This window comes from Equus asinus, chromosome 7 (assembly GCF_041296235.1).
Source record: "Equus asinus isolate D_3611 breed Donkey chromosome 7, EquAss-T2T_v2, whole genome shotgun sequence".
Classification (NCBI taxonomy): Eukaryota; Metazoa; Chordata; class Mammalia; order Perissodactyla; family Equidae; genus Equus; species Equus asinus.
Genome location: NC_091796.1, coordinates 14094394 through 14110222, shown reverse-complemented (window position 1 = coordinate 14110222; position 15829 = coordinate 14094394). Strand labels below are relative to the sequence as shown.

At 39.5% G+C, this 15829-nt stretch overlaps 1 protein-coding gene across 1 annotated transcript; it reads right to left on the bottom strand.

The window, feature by feature from the left end:
* Positions 1-207: 207 nt before the first annotated feature.
* LOC106832873 (serpin B3-like) lies at positions 208-8955 on the bottom strand. Its single transcript, XM_014843788.3, has 8 exons — positions 8890-8955; positions 7438-7628; positions 6766-6822; positions 5405-5533; positions 4543-4660; positions 3311-3450; positions 2879-3034; positions 208-1246 (listed from the first exon to the last, which is right to left on the bottom strand). Exons 2-8 carry the CDS (start codon positions 7600-7602, stop codon positions 839-841), a joined length of 1173 nt encoding a protein of 390 aa, XP_014699274.3. The 5' UTR covers positions 7603-7628; positions 8890-8955; the 3' UTR covers positions 208-838.
* Positions 8956-15829: the final 6874 nt, after the last annotated feature.

The window sequence follows — 15829 nt, the reverse complement described above, 5'->3', positions numbered from 1 at the left end:
TAATTCTCACAGGTATCTGTTTCTCTCAGTCTCCACTCCTGACACTCTAATGGTTTGCAAATTAATCTCACTGTGTCCACACTGCTCTTTCTTCTAGTCATTTTACACCATGATAGCCAGAGATATATTTTAAAGATGCAGACTTGATGATCTCAGTTTCCTCCTTGGACAATAAATGAACAAAAGCTGTAATGGTTTTCCATTTATTTTAGGATAAAATAGAACGTTCTTAACATGGGCTACAAAGTCTTTCATGTTCTGGTACCAGCCTACTCTTCAGCCTCATCATGCCCTAATTCTTTTTTGAATTTTCTTTATATGTGTAATATATTTCTGAATTATCTTTCCTGTATGTGGTGGGCCACTTGTTGAAGAGAAAGAAAAAAAGAGGAAAATCAAGAAAATAATATGAGAAAGTCATTGCTTTATTGATAATGTATTTCATAAAATTGAAAGTTTAGATATGTAAGGTCCCAGACATCACATAAATTCAAATAAATGGGGTTGTCTAGGTTAATAAGTTTGATTAATAGATATAGTATTTGAAATAACAGATATGATATTTCAAATTTAGGAGAAGATAGAGTGTTGAAATATCTTTTTATCTTACCTTGAACATTTTATCCAAGGGGGAATTGTCATGGAGAAATAAAGTAGGTTTACATGTGTTCATAGAAAGAGAGAGATAGTCAGTCATACAATTTCAACCGTTATGTTCTTAGTGATAACTATAAGATTGAAAAGGACAAAGAATTAAAGAGAACTTGTCTTTTTCCAGTAATCAACATATTGGCACTACTGTGAACTTCCTCCTAAATTAGTAGCAGGCTAATTGCATCTATGGGGAAGAGACTCTGCCCAAGAAGAGGATGCTGTTGGTCTTATTGTGCTTGATGAAGAACAGGAAAGGGTGATCACAATGGAAACTTTCATAACTTGATGTTGATGTTGCAGTAACAAGTCCTATGGCCGTAGCAGCTGCAGCCTCTGTGCCCTCCTCATTCACCTCCACAAAGGACTTGTGTCGGATTTTAGACACCACGAGACTCCGGCTCCCAGTCATGCCAGAGAAGTCAGCATCCTGTGGACTGAAGGCATCCAGCATCCCCAGCGACATCATTATATCCTTGAGGTCATAGCTCTCTTCCAATTTGAACCGAGGTAAATATAAATTCACAAGTCTCTTGCTCATATTCTGTGTGCTTGTCCACTCTATTAATTTCTCAGCAGTGAGTTTCTCTTCAAGCTATAAAAATGGAAAAAAGGAACAAGTGACATGAGTCTCAGTGGACATTGAACACAACTTTAACATTTGACTGAATCATGTGGGAAAGCTTTAATTAATAGCAAATGTAAGTGCAGAAGATTCAGTTTATTAGATTTTATTGAGGAGGCAAAAATAACAGTCATGAATATATACATCATACAATCAAATGAATGCACTTATATATTCATGACTGTTATTTTTCTGCATATATGTATACATAAATATATAGGCAAAAATGTATAGATATGTATGCATACATATATGTGCAACTATAGAATCATTAAATAAAATTATTTTGTAAGAGATGACATATATGTCTCCATTAGTTATGCTGCTTGCCTACTGCATGCTCCCTTTTCAGATAGACTTCTCTTGTTAATATCTCTGTGTGCATAATGTTTTACATAGTTCAATTTTGGCATAAACTTTATTTTTACTTCTTTTTCTTGCTTGACTTATTTGTAAACTTTCACCATATAGATATATATTTCTCTAATCAAATTTAAATAGTTACATAGTACTAGTATTAAATTAATATTCAATGTGTATATCTTTACTTAATTAATATACTTTAAGCATTGACTCTGTGCGAATCCCTAAGTAAAACTATTGGTGATACAAAGATGCAGCTTTATTCCTTGTTTTGAATTTTTCATTATTTTGAGCCATTTCTGTCCAAAAGCTTTTGCCTTGTTTACATTAGTTAGCTTAGGATCCAATCCCAGGCCTGGGGTGTCAATGACAATTAGGATTGCTGAGCTGGTGTACGAATATTGTAATGGCCCTTCACATATGTTGCCACATTACTTTCACCGGGGATCTCCAATTTTCAGGGTTACCACAATATATATTTTGAGTGAGGCAAGTTCACTGAAACTTGAGCATCATAATCAACTATTATAATAATTGCAGATGGCTATTTTTGGAATGTCTTTAATACGCCAGATATTGTTACTGGTATTTTTACCTATTACTTTTAACTATTATAGCAATGCTAAGGGGAAAATTCTGATTCCTTTTTGTTTTGTTTTGCTGTTTGACTCCCAGCAATCAGAGTCCGAGTGACCTTTGAGCTAATTGTTACAGGATACTTCTAAATTGAAAAGTAGGCATCAAGATAAATCTATTTGTCCACTGTAGACTTTGTTGTTTTAATTTTCTTGTCTTGTTTATGAGTGAGCTTGCAAATATTTCCACGCGTCACCTACACATGAGTGTTAATTTCCTTATCCTCAAATGAACACTGGAATATATCACAAGTTCTTATGGTTGCAAAATATAATGTGTGTGCCTAGGTTTATTTTTTTTCTGAAAGTCACATTGCATAGTTCCATCAGAATGTTAATGGGACCTGTGATGTTAAGATTTTCTATATCTTCTTCCATATCACACTGTGATGCATAGGATATTTATTTTTTGGAATATGACATATTGCCAGGTTCTCCTTAACAATTCTCTTTTAGGCTATATGCAGAGAGAAATGATGTACTCTGTACTTGAGCTCTGCCAGCCACCACCTGTGAGTACTGCTTCCACAAACAATGCATACAAGCATTGTGTTAACTAGGAAATTAGGCAAAAGAAGGAAGAATTGGAGGTACAGCAATTTACCTTCTTCAGACCATCCACTTCATTAGGCAGCAGCAATATCATGCTTAGATCTTTACTGTTGTATGGCATTTCCAGGATCTTGGCCTGCATGTCCTCCAGGTCAGTGAAGTTAAAAGATCTGGTTTGTTTCATCATCTGCACGGATTTGCTGGTATCCTGCAGTAACAAATGCCAAGTGAGGCATAAATCAAAGAAAGATAATACTGTTGAGACACCAAATACATCTTCTTTCTATGAGATGATCTTGGAAGTCTGTGAACTAGAGGAAGTGTTTCTTCAAGTATTCTTGACTAAAGAAAGTCCAAAAATGAAACAAGAAGATACAGCCAACAAATTATGTTTTCTAGCTGCAGCTGTACATTCTATCAGATATGAGTTTAAATGAACATTCCAGGTATAACTACATTATCATAAATAAATTACAGACAATACCTTGTTCAGCCAAAATTTTTCCTCCACAGTTCTTTTTTTATCAAATTTCTTGTCCCACTGCCCTTTGAAATAGACTGCATTCACCAGAACCAGAATGGCAGAGCTGAGAGAGCCATAGGGAAGGAGATCCTTGATTTTTCCTGCAAAAGAAAGAAAAGCAAAGGTCTGTCATGAAAGTACAAGTGGTTTGTCTGGAAGATGCTTTGAAAGTTACAACTGATCTTTAATTATTCACACAAGTCACAACTGTGGGGACTCCATGATCTTAATAGCTCACGAGGTGCCCCTTTCCTCAAGGCACCAGCCAGATGGAGTTACCCCTGATAGGGATGGCCCTTCATCTCATTGGAAAGGTGTTCAGAGTCTGTCTGTGAGGGTCTTCAGCTCTCTCACACTGAATATTGACAAATGGATTTCAGACACTCTTTCCACAAATCCATTCCCTTGCTCCCTCCCTCCTTTGTTCTTCCATACCTCTGTCCTCACTTCCCCCTCCCTCCCTTCCTTTCTGTTTTTTCAACTTTGGAATCACTACTCACAGGAAGTAGGCCTTGACTGTTCTTTAGGACAAATGGCACAAAGTCTATTATCAGAAACTGCTAGACCCCACTCCCTGGGATGTCTTCCTCTTTCTTCTCCACTTTGAATAGCTCTGGGTTTGGCCTCTAAAGGGAGTGGGAGGTAGGATAGGGGTTCATAGGATGGAGACTTTGTCAAGCTCTCTGCCCTGGATGGGGAAGACAGCTGGGAAAGTCCCTGCAGGATGGGGGATGGAGAAGTGGGCAGGCAGCTCCAGCTGCAGGTGGCAAGGAGGGGAGTTTATAGGAGAGCTGCTTGTTAGCCAATTAACAAAGGAGATGGGAACCCTTTCTAATGTTTCCCTTATGGAACCACATACAGAAGTTAAGACTCTGTTTTAAAGTAAAGGATGTGAACCCAAGATGGGGTCTGAGCAGAGACTTGGGGTCCATAAAAATCCTGTTATCCAGGGACATGAGCAAACACAGATTCCCAGCTGTGTTTCCACATAGCTGGTCCTGTGACCCATACCATGTTTCTTGGGTTCCCTCCACATTGACCTGGAACATTATACCATCTACAGTGCCCTCCTCCATCCTGTCAGCAAACTCTTTTCATTTAGCCCTCTCAGCACTCCATGCAGTCTCAAGCACAGGGTGTATGCCCAGGGGGGACTCTATGTATTTCTTTATAAGTGGTCTCCCATACTGTACCATTTGTTTGGCTTTCCACCCAGGAATTAATCTTCTTGCGACTTTCTTCTGCAGCATTTATAAAATCAGCAGATTCCACACCGGCAAGGTAAAATTTCTTAACATTTTCCACGTATTCCTTCGACATGGGATGAAGAAAGGAGGAATTGAGTAATTTATTATTAACTATGTATTCTCAAGTTAGTTATTTCCAATCTTAAGAAAATATAGCACAGGCATCCAGCTTCCTAAGAAATCTACTTTTTTCCCCTGCGTATTTTAATACAAGTGCTTGTGGGTAATCTGAAAGGGAAGTACAGGCTGGCACAAGATTGAGGTCTCTGAAATGTGATACCATCTGACAAAGGTGGGAATAGAAAAAGCTGTAGGTTGCAAACTGCAAAGCTGTTGATCTGAATGAGATGGTGTGCTTCTGAGACTCCTCTCCAGTAATATCCACCCTATGGTTCTGACATTTGCTTATATCTTACATTGTGGGCATTCAGCATTCCCTGGTATTTCCCCAGCTTACCCCTGGGACACATCAAGCCTTCCCATCTCATCAGTATCCCATCAACCATATATTTCTTGGGTCATTGCGCTGTGTCACTGAAGGGTGTGAGATGATTAGGGGCACTCATGACTTTGATACTGAACCTGCCCATTGGTCATAAAGTAATCTCTAAACCCACACTTTCTTGGGGGAGCGTTAGGCTCTAGAACACTTCACTGGGTATAGTTGTGGCAACGGAGCCTTGCACCCTGGGTAAATGCTTCCCATGGGAGTAAGCCAGGCTCATCTGCTCACTCTCCTCCGTTTGGTGTTTGGGAGACAGGGGACCTAGGATGCAGATTAAAGGTGTGGCAGGCCAGTGAAACTTACCTGTTGAAATTGAAATTTCTTTTCTCCATAGAGCCTGTTGGCGATGCTCAGCTCATAGGCATCAGTGGGTTTCATTAATTCAGTCAAAAGCTTTTGAAATTGGTCATGCACATTTCCCAACTTTTCAACCTTCAAACATCAAAAAGTGAGCTCATTGCATTCTCTGTCAATGTAAATACTAAATCCACATAAATCTGTTAGATCTCTACCTAAAGTTTAGTAACCCTGCAGATGACATTTGTCATTATTCCCTGATATTGGTGTATTTCCCCTCAAATACTCATCAAAAGTTTTACATTTAATGTCTTCCAAGAAATTCTTTGTTTCCACTCTAAATTATTCCGTCTTTGCTCTTTTGAGCTACAGATGCAGCACCATTCCATCATTGGATTGTCTTCCAGTTAGTACATATGGTTAGGTTAAGCTTACCAGCTAAACTTAAGCTCCTTAAGGGCTAGAACCATTTTCATTTTAACAGCCATCAATGATATGAGAACACTGAATTTGTGTATTTCAATGATGTCATGACATGAAGCCCAGTACATTCCTCGGTGGTATTCTCAGGTGAGACCTGTCGACTGTTATCTATGTCTCTTCACTCATAATAGTCACACTCCCAGTTAGGAACAATGTGTGCCTGGTACACTGCTAAGGCTTCGCATTGGTATCTGTAAGTCTTCATTTGAATTCAAATGAAAACAAGAAAGCCCAGAGAATTAAATTACCTCTCCAAAGAAATACAAGGTAGCAGAGCCAATTTTTGAATCCAGAACCTTCCTCTTGCTAGCTAAACAATTTTAGACTATCAAGGCTTTAAACTGTATAGCTCAAAAAACTATTTTGCAGAATATACTTGGATGTGTACTTATTTCTGTTAATATCTATGGCTTAATTAAAATTTTATTATATTATTGACATTGTTTTGATTAATATATATTGTTATTCTATAATAATAACACATAACATTTTCAGTGTTTGCAGGAATTCACACACTGTTGTAATGTTTGCGTGTATTTACGTGTATTGAGGCAGATCTTTTATTACTGCCAGTTTACTGGTATGAGGTGTAACTCAGAGCAGTTGTGCTTGCCCATGTTCCCTGTTTGTGAAGAGGAGAGCAGGAATTTAAAGCTAGTCTTCCAGTTCCAGAAGCCATGCTGTTAGTCACTGTGCTGATCTTCTCTCAGGAAACAAAAATATGAAATAAGTATGTAAGATGAAATGAGAAACAACTCTGCTTGTCCAGTGCATTTTGTCAAAATTTCACCTAAAACTAGACTTCTCACTGAAATTGCCAGTTTAAACTCTGACCCTCTTGGATATGTGATTCTGCTTCTGGACCCGAGTGCTCTGTGACTCACCTGAGTAGTTGTAGATATTTCCCTTGTGTTGTCTGCGACTTTATTAAAGTGAAGGACCTGGAAGAGAGCGAGTGGGACAAGAAAACTTTACTTAAAAAGTCTGTCTTTCAGAGGAATCAAAAAAGGAAAATAAAGAAGAAAAAGAAAGAAAGAAAGAAAGAAACTCAACAAAAAACCAAAACAACGCCCCCCCCAGCAATCCAAAATTAAAAAAAAACACTAAAGAAATAAAGGAAAAAGAAAAAAGAAAACCTCAGTGTAAGTATTTGTTCCTTGAAAAACTACAGCAACACCCATTGGTCACCAGCCACTTCAAAGAATCCTGATTCATTATTCATTCACGGCAGAGGAATCATGTGAAGATGTTTCCCATGGATTTAAGTCAGTGCATCACTTCTGCAAGTGCTCTGGCATTTAAGCCTCGCCTCTGGTTTTGGGCAATTGTAGGAGTTGATCCCAGCTCCCCAAGGAAATCTAGGCACAGGGAAGCAGATGGGGCAGAGCAGGGGGGTAGGGCACATGCCTCCCACAGCCAAGTGCTCACTCAGTCATGGAAACGCTTGCTCAGCCCCCTGTGCTATCCTTGGGGACAACCAGATCTGTGAGCATCTGTGCACAAGCCAACAGAGAAATCAGTCTAAACAGGTGAATGTAAAGGAAGCTGACACCTACCTTGCCCATTTGGAGTGCAGTGTTTCCTTGGGCCCCTAAGTACGTCATGGCTAATGCTGATGTGATGCTGAGAGGGGAATAGAAGATGTTGTCCTTCTCTGATTTTTTGAACTGTTGGAACAGATCAAGTGCGAAGTGGGTGTTTGCTTCACTGAGTGAATTCATGGCGGCCTTGGTGTGATCTGGAACTCCTGCAAAAGCATCAGGTTCATTGGATAATGAGTTTACTGAAGGGAGCGTTAGTCTGTAATGAAATTTTCTTAGAAGAAATGACTTTTATTTGGGTTATGGGATTCTGGGAGCTAAAATTTTTCATTGTTTTACTTTTCAAGCCTTTTTCAATGTACATGTATACATTTCATCCTTAGAAGATTATCAAAATTACTATTTAAAAAAAACTTTTGTGAAAAGTTAATGGAACATCTTCATCTTTCTTTCTTCAATGGCTGTACTAGGTAGGGGCAGAAAATGTCTTATAACAGATAACAAGACCGTGATCCAGGTTGATCACAAGCAACCAGCTCCTATGAGGCACCTCTCTGCCTTTTCCTCCAAGTCTCCGTGGGTGCCAGACACCCTCTCCTCCACCACATGTGCTCCTAAAGGAGCATTTGCTTCATCAGAACTAAGTACGTTAGAAAAAGGATAAATCAGATGAAGAATGTGTTTTAATTTTTCCCTGGCATAAGAAGTAAAATACAATTGATACTGACCCTATCAGTTCCCCTACATCAAACCGAGCACATATGGGGTTAAAGCCGAAAAGCACTCAGCCCCCTCCCCTGCCTCTCTAAATTACATTAACTTGTAAATATTAATTTTTATGTTAAACCTTTTTATCCCTGAGCTTCAGGAGGGCAACAGAAGTTACAAATTGTCAGAACCAAGGTGGCTTCATGCTAATGTTTTGGCTAGTTATGGGTCTTTTAAAGTTTTATTCCAGGGAAACTGATATCCAGAGAATATCAAGAAACGTAAGCTTCCCAGAGCCCAACTCCTCAGTTTCCTGATACTGGAATCCACCATCCATCATGGAGGCAAACAAACAAAGACATCCTTCTGCAGATTCTCTTTTCTCTGCCTCCTCCTACCTACAAGCAGCCTCACAAGGCCAAACACAGGCTGATGGGAAAGTGCCAACCAGCAAGGCCACATGCTCCCCCACCCCAAAACCCCAAACAAAACCCCTTGCTTATAGTTTCTCAGGGAGTTCAGGATTACAGCATTAGCTGCCCATTACCCTTGCTCAATGCTTTGCAATAAAATTCCTACTTTCTTCCACTACATCCAGTGTCAAAGATTGGTTTCCTGCATGATGGGTGAGTGAACTCACATGAGGTTCAATATCACAATCAGAATGAACAGAATGAACAGATTCATGATATACAAGACATCACTAATATTTTCAATAATGATTCATGTTGTTAAGTTGGAGCAGCGAGAAGTGCTTACCTGTGTTCCTGGAGGAAGCAGAGGTGGGCAGGGAGCCTGTAAGCCTGTGTGTGGTGACTGGTGAGATCCTGAATATATACCTCTCTCTTGCCACCTCTCATTGCTTGGTGCGGTTGGTATTTCAAGTAAATCAACTTTTGATTTCTTAACCAGGCTGTCAACTCCATGAATGTGAAATATTTATGAGGAAAAAAATGCTTATTGTTCTATTCCTGTACTTCCTTTTCACCTGCAGAAAAAATTGTGGACTTGCAGTCACTGGCAATCATTGACTCATATGAAATGCATGGAGACGCCTTTCTAACACCAATGAGAATAAAGGTAAAATCCAACTTTCTGCCCAGTTCCAAGCTCCACTCACCAGGAAATAATCCTTAAGGAAATCTTTCTTACCTAGATGTTGAATAGTCTTTAAGGCCCACTTAACACACAAACAATTAAAAAGCTTATATTTCTACTTAGTGTTCTAAAACGACTTGTTCAACCTGTCGATTTCCTTAGCAATTATTGTGTATAACTAGGAAAAGAGCTCAAATTCTCAGTCTAGAGAGACACTGACGAGGTGTCACAGCAGTACATGGAGAACAGGAATCTGTTGCTTTCCCCTAAAGGCTGTACCTTGACATTGGTCCTCCTTGTTAGCTCCCCTGCATCTTTGCAGCCAATCCCAGACTTCCCCCGTTTTTGAATGAGTGGGAAACTATTCACCTTGCAGTGTTAACCAGCTCACAATGAGAACAACAATTGATTCAGATAGTGACATTTTGCATGGCCACATTGTATTTTTGGTGTAAATATGAATTAAAAAATAAATTGTTCCAGCTCCAGAATCATGGCGTTTCTCTGCCACCCTGCTCTTTAGCACAACATCCCCAGATTCATGGAATGGACACTATAGTCAAATGTCTGTGAGAAACAGTAGAACCAGGTGTGGTTTGAATGCCATGGTTAATTCTGCTATCCCTGTGGCCTCATTCTCTTCATGGGCATAGTGTTCCCACAGGCAGAATAATATTAAAAAATATTTAAAAAAATAATATTTAAAAAAATATTAAAAACACTTTTATTGAGCAGGGATATGTATTCACCCAATTCCACTATTAACATCTCATTGAGGCAGGTCTCTTTGTTATCCCCATTTCACAGATGACAGAAGTGAAGCACAATACAGTTGGACAGAAGCCCAGGTTTCTACTGTGGTGAATTGCACCGTGAGCTATCCAGGCAGACAGTCTGGCTCAGGACCCTGCAGTGTGGATCCACCACCCCAACTGCGTCAGACAGACTCTGGGTTTACAAAGACACATCTCCTTATGTTTAAATGCAGAGAACTGTTTTCTGCTGCACTCTCAGTAGAGATGATTCCTGGACAGAATCCAAAGGGGTGGGAATGGGTCAAATGTTAAGCCCCCCAAACTCTCCTCTGTGGGTCCCACCGTCACCAGGACGGAAGGCTGGCCTTTCAGGTACCATCTTGGGTTCCATCCTGAGAAAAACAAGAACTGTGAGTGGGAGTGAATTTGGGCTGATTTCCTCTGAGTGTGGGGCTCAGAGAGAGTGTGAAATTATGCCCAATCCTCCATTCTCCCAAACAGCTCTATCAAGCTGGGGTTGAGTAAATGAGAAACTCTGAGAGGGAACGGAGGTGGACAGAGGAGGTGTCTTTCCTCACATTGCACTGTCCCTTGAGGCCTAGCTGTGGCTGGGGAGAGGGCTGTTGTTCCAGGGCATCCATCCTATTATCTCCCCTACCACGGGGTAGGGGTGTGTGCACTGGGGACCGAATTTCTAACTGAGATATAATTCATACAACATAAGGTTCACCTTTTAAAAATGTACCAGTAACTAGTTTTTAGTCCATTGACAAAGTTGTGCAACCGTCACCATGGTCTTATTCCAGAACAATTTCATCGCTCCCCCAAAAAGCCCCCTCCACAGTCCTGCCCTCCACCCAGTCCCTGGAAACCACTGATCTAATTCTTGTCTCTCTGGGTTTGTATCTCTGGACATGTCATACAAATGGATTTGCACAGTATGTGGCCTTTTGTATCAGGCTCTTTTCACTCAGCATAATATTTTCAAGGTTCACTCATTTTTCAGCATGTGTCCATGCTTTGTTTCTTTATGTGGCTAAATAATATTCCCTTGTATGATATATCACTTTGTTTTTATCCATTCATGTGTGGACGTACATTTAGGTTGTGACTACTCTTCGGCTATTGTGAAAATGCTGACATGAACTCTCATGTAGGAATTTCAGTGTGGACATAAGTTTTAATTTCTTAAGTGCATACCTGGGAGTGAAATCACTGTATCATATGGTAAGTCTATGTTTGATTTTGAAGAACTGCCCAGCTGTTCTCCACAGTGGCTGGGCCATTTTAAGTTCCCTCCAGCATATTATGGGAAAATGTATGAAAGTCTGATTTCTCTACCCCTTCCAGCTCTTGTTACTCTTTTGGGTCTTTTGACACCTGTCATGAGTACGGTCTCTTGTCTTAGCACATCATGTGTTCACAGGAAGATTCACCTACTGCAAGTTCCTGGAAGCACAGAGGATGGAGGTAAGAGGTGGACAGTGAAGGAGATCTTTCTAAGTAAAACTGAAGATATTTTCTGTCTGATAACTCACCCGCCAGCCATGCTGCTGTTAGATCTCTTCTATCAATATATGTATTGTGAATCCCTGAATGAGATTGGTATGTGAAAGATCCTTGAGTTGAGACGAGGTGGGGGTAAGGCAGGACGTAGACTACTGGAGATTTGATGAAGGAATACATCCAAAGGTAGATGAGCACAACAAGAGAAAAGATGCAGGACGAAAAATGAGACACAAAAGGAATAGAGCTTCTCAGTCTAGGTTGCATCACAGGCCATGGCAACAAGATAGAAGTGGAAGTCCCTAGAGCAGTGGCAGGATGAGTTTCTTTGGACTCAAAGAGAGAGGGACCTGACCCCTATAGGACTGAAGCAAGAAGCTTAGCCTGGGCACAGAAAGAAGACATTTAGTGAGAAATTAGGCTAAATTGGCCTTCAAAGGAACTTCTGACTAAGGCTGAATTCTCCTGAGACTATGCTACCAAGATTTCTCATGCTTAAATTGATTGACTTTGAGTAAAATGCACTCATTGATAAAGACCAGGAGTTTGCTAAAATTTAGAGAGAGCTTGAGTTAGTTCCAATGAGAAATCATTTCATAGTTCTTTTCTGTTTCTGAAAAGTGCTCCTGGCATGTAATAGGCAGGATTATGACATCCTGATGTCATACAGTGTCACAGAAGACTCAGAATTTTGAGAAATTTTTGCTAGTGAATCCTTGCCAATTTATGTCTTTGGGTATTGCTAAATATACACCAACATCAATTTTTCTGGGAATCCAGACACCCAATAAAACTCAAGAGGAAATTGCACTTTCAGGAACCATCCTGCTACTGGTTAAGAAATATCTCCTTGGTTTCCCCAAACCATACTTCCTTGTGAGTGTGTGAGGATCTGTCAGCACTTGAGTTGCGAATCCTAGGGGGCATTTTATTCCTTCCTTCTTACAAAGTATGTGGTTGTATCTGTGTACAAGGAAACTGCTTGGTTCAGAAGATCCTTCAAGCATCCAATAATAGAATATCATCCAATTACCGTATTTCCTGCAAGTATCGATGTAGATATAGGTATGCATGCATTGAATAATGTGAGAATGGGGTTAATTAGTATTTCTTTTTAATTTTCACAGGGGGAAGCCATTCCATGAAGATTTAAAAAGATGTTAGTAAATTGGTCTCGTATGTAGGTATATCATGGAAGAACGAGACAAATTCATATTACCTACTCCCTTCCCCCATTCCTTGCCTCTACTACCAGGCAGGACAGTTGTACTTGATGCTCTCAACCAAATCCAACGCTGTTCCTTACTGATTTTTTATAACTGCTTCCCGACCTCAATTGATCCACGTTGGCATTTCTGTTCTTTTGCTGAGAAAGACCACTGTTGGCTATCTCTTTTCCTAGAACTCTCCCTCTTTCTCTTTGCTTTATCTGAAATACGGATTTTCCCCATGACTGTGTGTCTGTTGATCTGTTCTCAGGGGAAGCAACTCACTCCCACATTTTCACACTGTGAAGCCGGAGAACTGGCTTTCTCTTTCTTTTATTCCCACTGACTTTTCTTACCGTTGTTCTTTCCCTGTCTTCAGTGCCCTGCTTTAAGTTTGGGGCCATGGGAGTATACTACATGTGCCTACTTACCATCTTGTGTGTTGCTTCTTAATATTCACTAGGTAATCTGTTGTCTCTCCATCCTTTTATGGTTTTCCTCTTTATCCTAACTGCTTCCAGTATGCTGGGTGGCTTCAAACTTTCATTTCATAGGAAACAAATAGACTCAATTCTTGTTTTATTTTACATCTCTATTTTAGTTGAATCTCTTCCTTTGTGAAAATCTTGTCAGGTCTCTTCCTTGTTGTTCCCTGGATCCATGATGTTTCCTTATCTATTTGAATATGCCCTTTATATAAAGGTAATATTAGTTATTGTGGATGCCTGTCTCTGGAGTGTCAGTGGAGATGCAAAGTTCTAGAGGGATAAAGAAATTTGATTACATGGGTGTGGATTTGCTGTGGACCACTTCTGACCCAGCCCCATTGGTCAGATGGTGTGTGTGTGGTTATATATAGAGAGAGAGGCGGGGAGGAAGACTAGGAAGAAGGATGAGGGTAGGGAGGTAGAGAGGGAAGGAAAGACAGAGAGAGGAAAGTTAGGAGGGTAGCTAGAGATAAAGAGAGTGTGATAGAGTGTGGAAGAGAGGAAGACAGAGAGAGACAGGAACAGAGAGAAAGAGAGCATGAATGCCACTTAAGTGGATGGTGGGTCATGGAACCATTATAGCTGAGTGTATCTGGGGAAGGGAAGCTTCTTCTAACCTAAACATCTTCTAAGAAAACGGTTGTCTTGGACTGGCCCCAGTGGCCTAGTTCTTAAGTTTGGTGTGCTCTACTTCAGCGATCTAGGTTCAGTCCCCTGGTGTGGACCCATAACACTCATCTGTCAGTGACCATGCTGTGGCAATGGCTTACATAAAAAGAAGAAGAAGATCGGCAACAGATGTTAGCTCAAGGCAAATCTTCCTCAGCAGAAAAAAAGATAAGACAGTAAAACAGTGACCTTCAAATTAGATTAAAGCTAAAGGTGTCCACAGAGACTGTCCCATTGTATGAGAATATCTAAATCTCAAACGCATATGCTCTCTTCTCCAAAATTTATCTGCCTGAAAATATCCAGTGTTCACAGTGGCAGGTTTCCCAATTCTTCCACATTTCAGGAAAGAAAAGCAAATTTGTCACCCACCTCATCTTATTTCAGTGAGATGCCCAGGAGCAACAAAGACAAACTCACATTTATTGATTAGTCAAGATACTACAGGTCCACCTAGAAGACTTCTGTGTTCTCCCATTTTATACTGATTCTTGTAAACTGTGAAGGATGGAATTTCAGGTGGGAATTTTTTTTTTAGCTCATATTAAGTTGCCCTGAATTACAAATATATATAAGTCAAGTGAATGTGGTAATGAGAATAATGACAACTTTTCAGTAATAACATAGCCTCTTTGAAGATTTGACTATTGTAAAGATTTCGTTTTTCTGGAGATTAGATCAGAAAAGCATCTCAAAGGCTACTGAACACTATGATTTTTCTGCTCATGAATTTACATGTGACAAATTCTTTTCCGGTACTCCTAATACTTATCCCAGGCACAAGGAGACATGAAATCACTGGGATGTTTTAGTGAGTTGTATATTTTTAAGGTACATTGAATAACACCTATGAAATTTTTCAGATTTGATGTACTTGACTCAAGTAATTTATAAAATCTATTTGATCAAATCTCGTCATGAATATATCCTCCTGTGAAAGTGACTCCTCATTTTATTTCATCTCTAAAAGTGTTTAATGGTGCTATTAACAAAATCCAAACAAATTCTATGTTACACGCAGAACCCATGAACTTTTAGTAGTATACATTTATCTTAATTAAAAAAACACAGAGAAAATTTACTCTGATTCCTCTTATTAAGAAATGCATCTCCAATAAAAAATTAGCTTTTGAGTTTAATAATTACTTATCAAATTTTTAATGTATTTATTTTGATTTTTTTTCAATTTTATTCTAACGGTAAGTATAGTGATAACTCAATCCAAAAGAGGCTTTAAACATGTAGAGCAATATGTTGATGGGAAATAAGAATATTTCATATTTTAAATTTATAAACACTTTCTGGAGCAAAGGATGACAAAATTATCAATAAAAGGCTTTCATATATAAAAATAGTGAATTATGGTGAAATTCCTGGAGAAAGTGGAAAGGAAATATAATTTCCATGTAAAAAGGAATGCTGTAAAATATCCAAAAGTTGAAGGGCTTGTTTGCGTGTTTTAAAAAGGGATGATAATGTGTATCATATTGTTATTTTCACAGGATGCATTTAAAAGAGTGATGTAACAGCTTATTTGAACATAGCAACACTCATGACATAAATTATATCCTTTATAACTAATTATCTTATGGACAAAATTTTAGACGTCAACTGAAAAACGTGTTAGGTTTAAACAAAAGTTAGGAGTTATAGTTGAGCAAAGGGTTTGGAGATCCCTATTTCATGGGTCCAGATCCAGGCCACGGTGTTGCTGTGTGCTACCAAGTGCAGCACATCCAGGCCACAGCGCTAGTGACACTGTGTGGCCAAGGCTGCAACAGCAATTGGTAGTACAAGATTTCCTGGGGACAAAATAGATGGCTGGCTTTTCCTCGTTAAAGCAAGTCGAAGGCTGACTATCTCTCTCCACACCCAAACTGGATAAATATCCTGGGTTCTTGTATTTATTAAGAGAGGGAGGGCCCAGGAAGAGAATATCATCTTTGATAGACAGGGTGGTGAATAGATTTCATTT

Bases quoted from the DNA above. Each gene is read 5' to 3' on its own strand.
- LOC106832873 (XM_014843788.3), bottom strand. From the start codon at position 7,602: ATGAATTCACTCAGTGAAGCAAACACCCACTTCGCACTTGATCTGTTC. The intron at 6,823-7,437 runs GTAGGTGTCAGC...GCTCTCTTCCAG, and splicing joins CTGCACTCCAAATGGGCAAG to GTCCTTCACTTTAATAAAGT. The intron at 3,035-3,310 runs GTATTGTCTGTA...TTGTTACTGCAG, and splicing joins AAAAATTTTGGCTGAACAAG to GATACCAGCAAATCCGTGCA.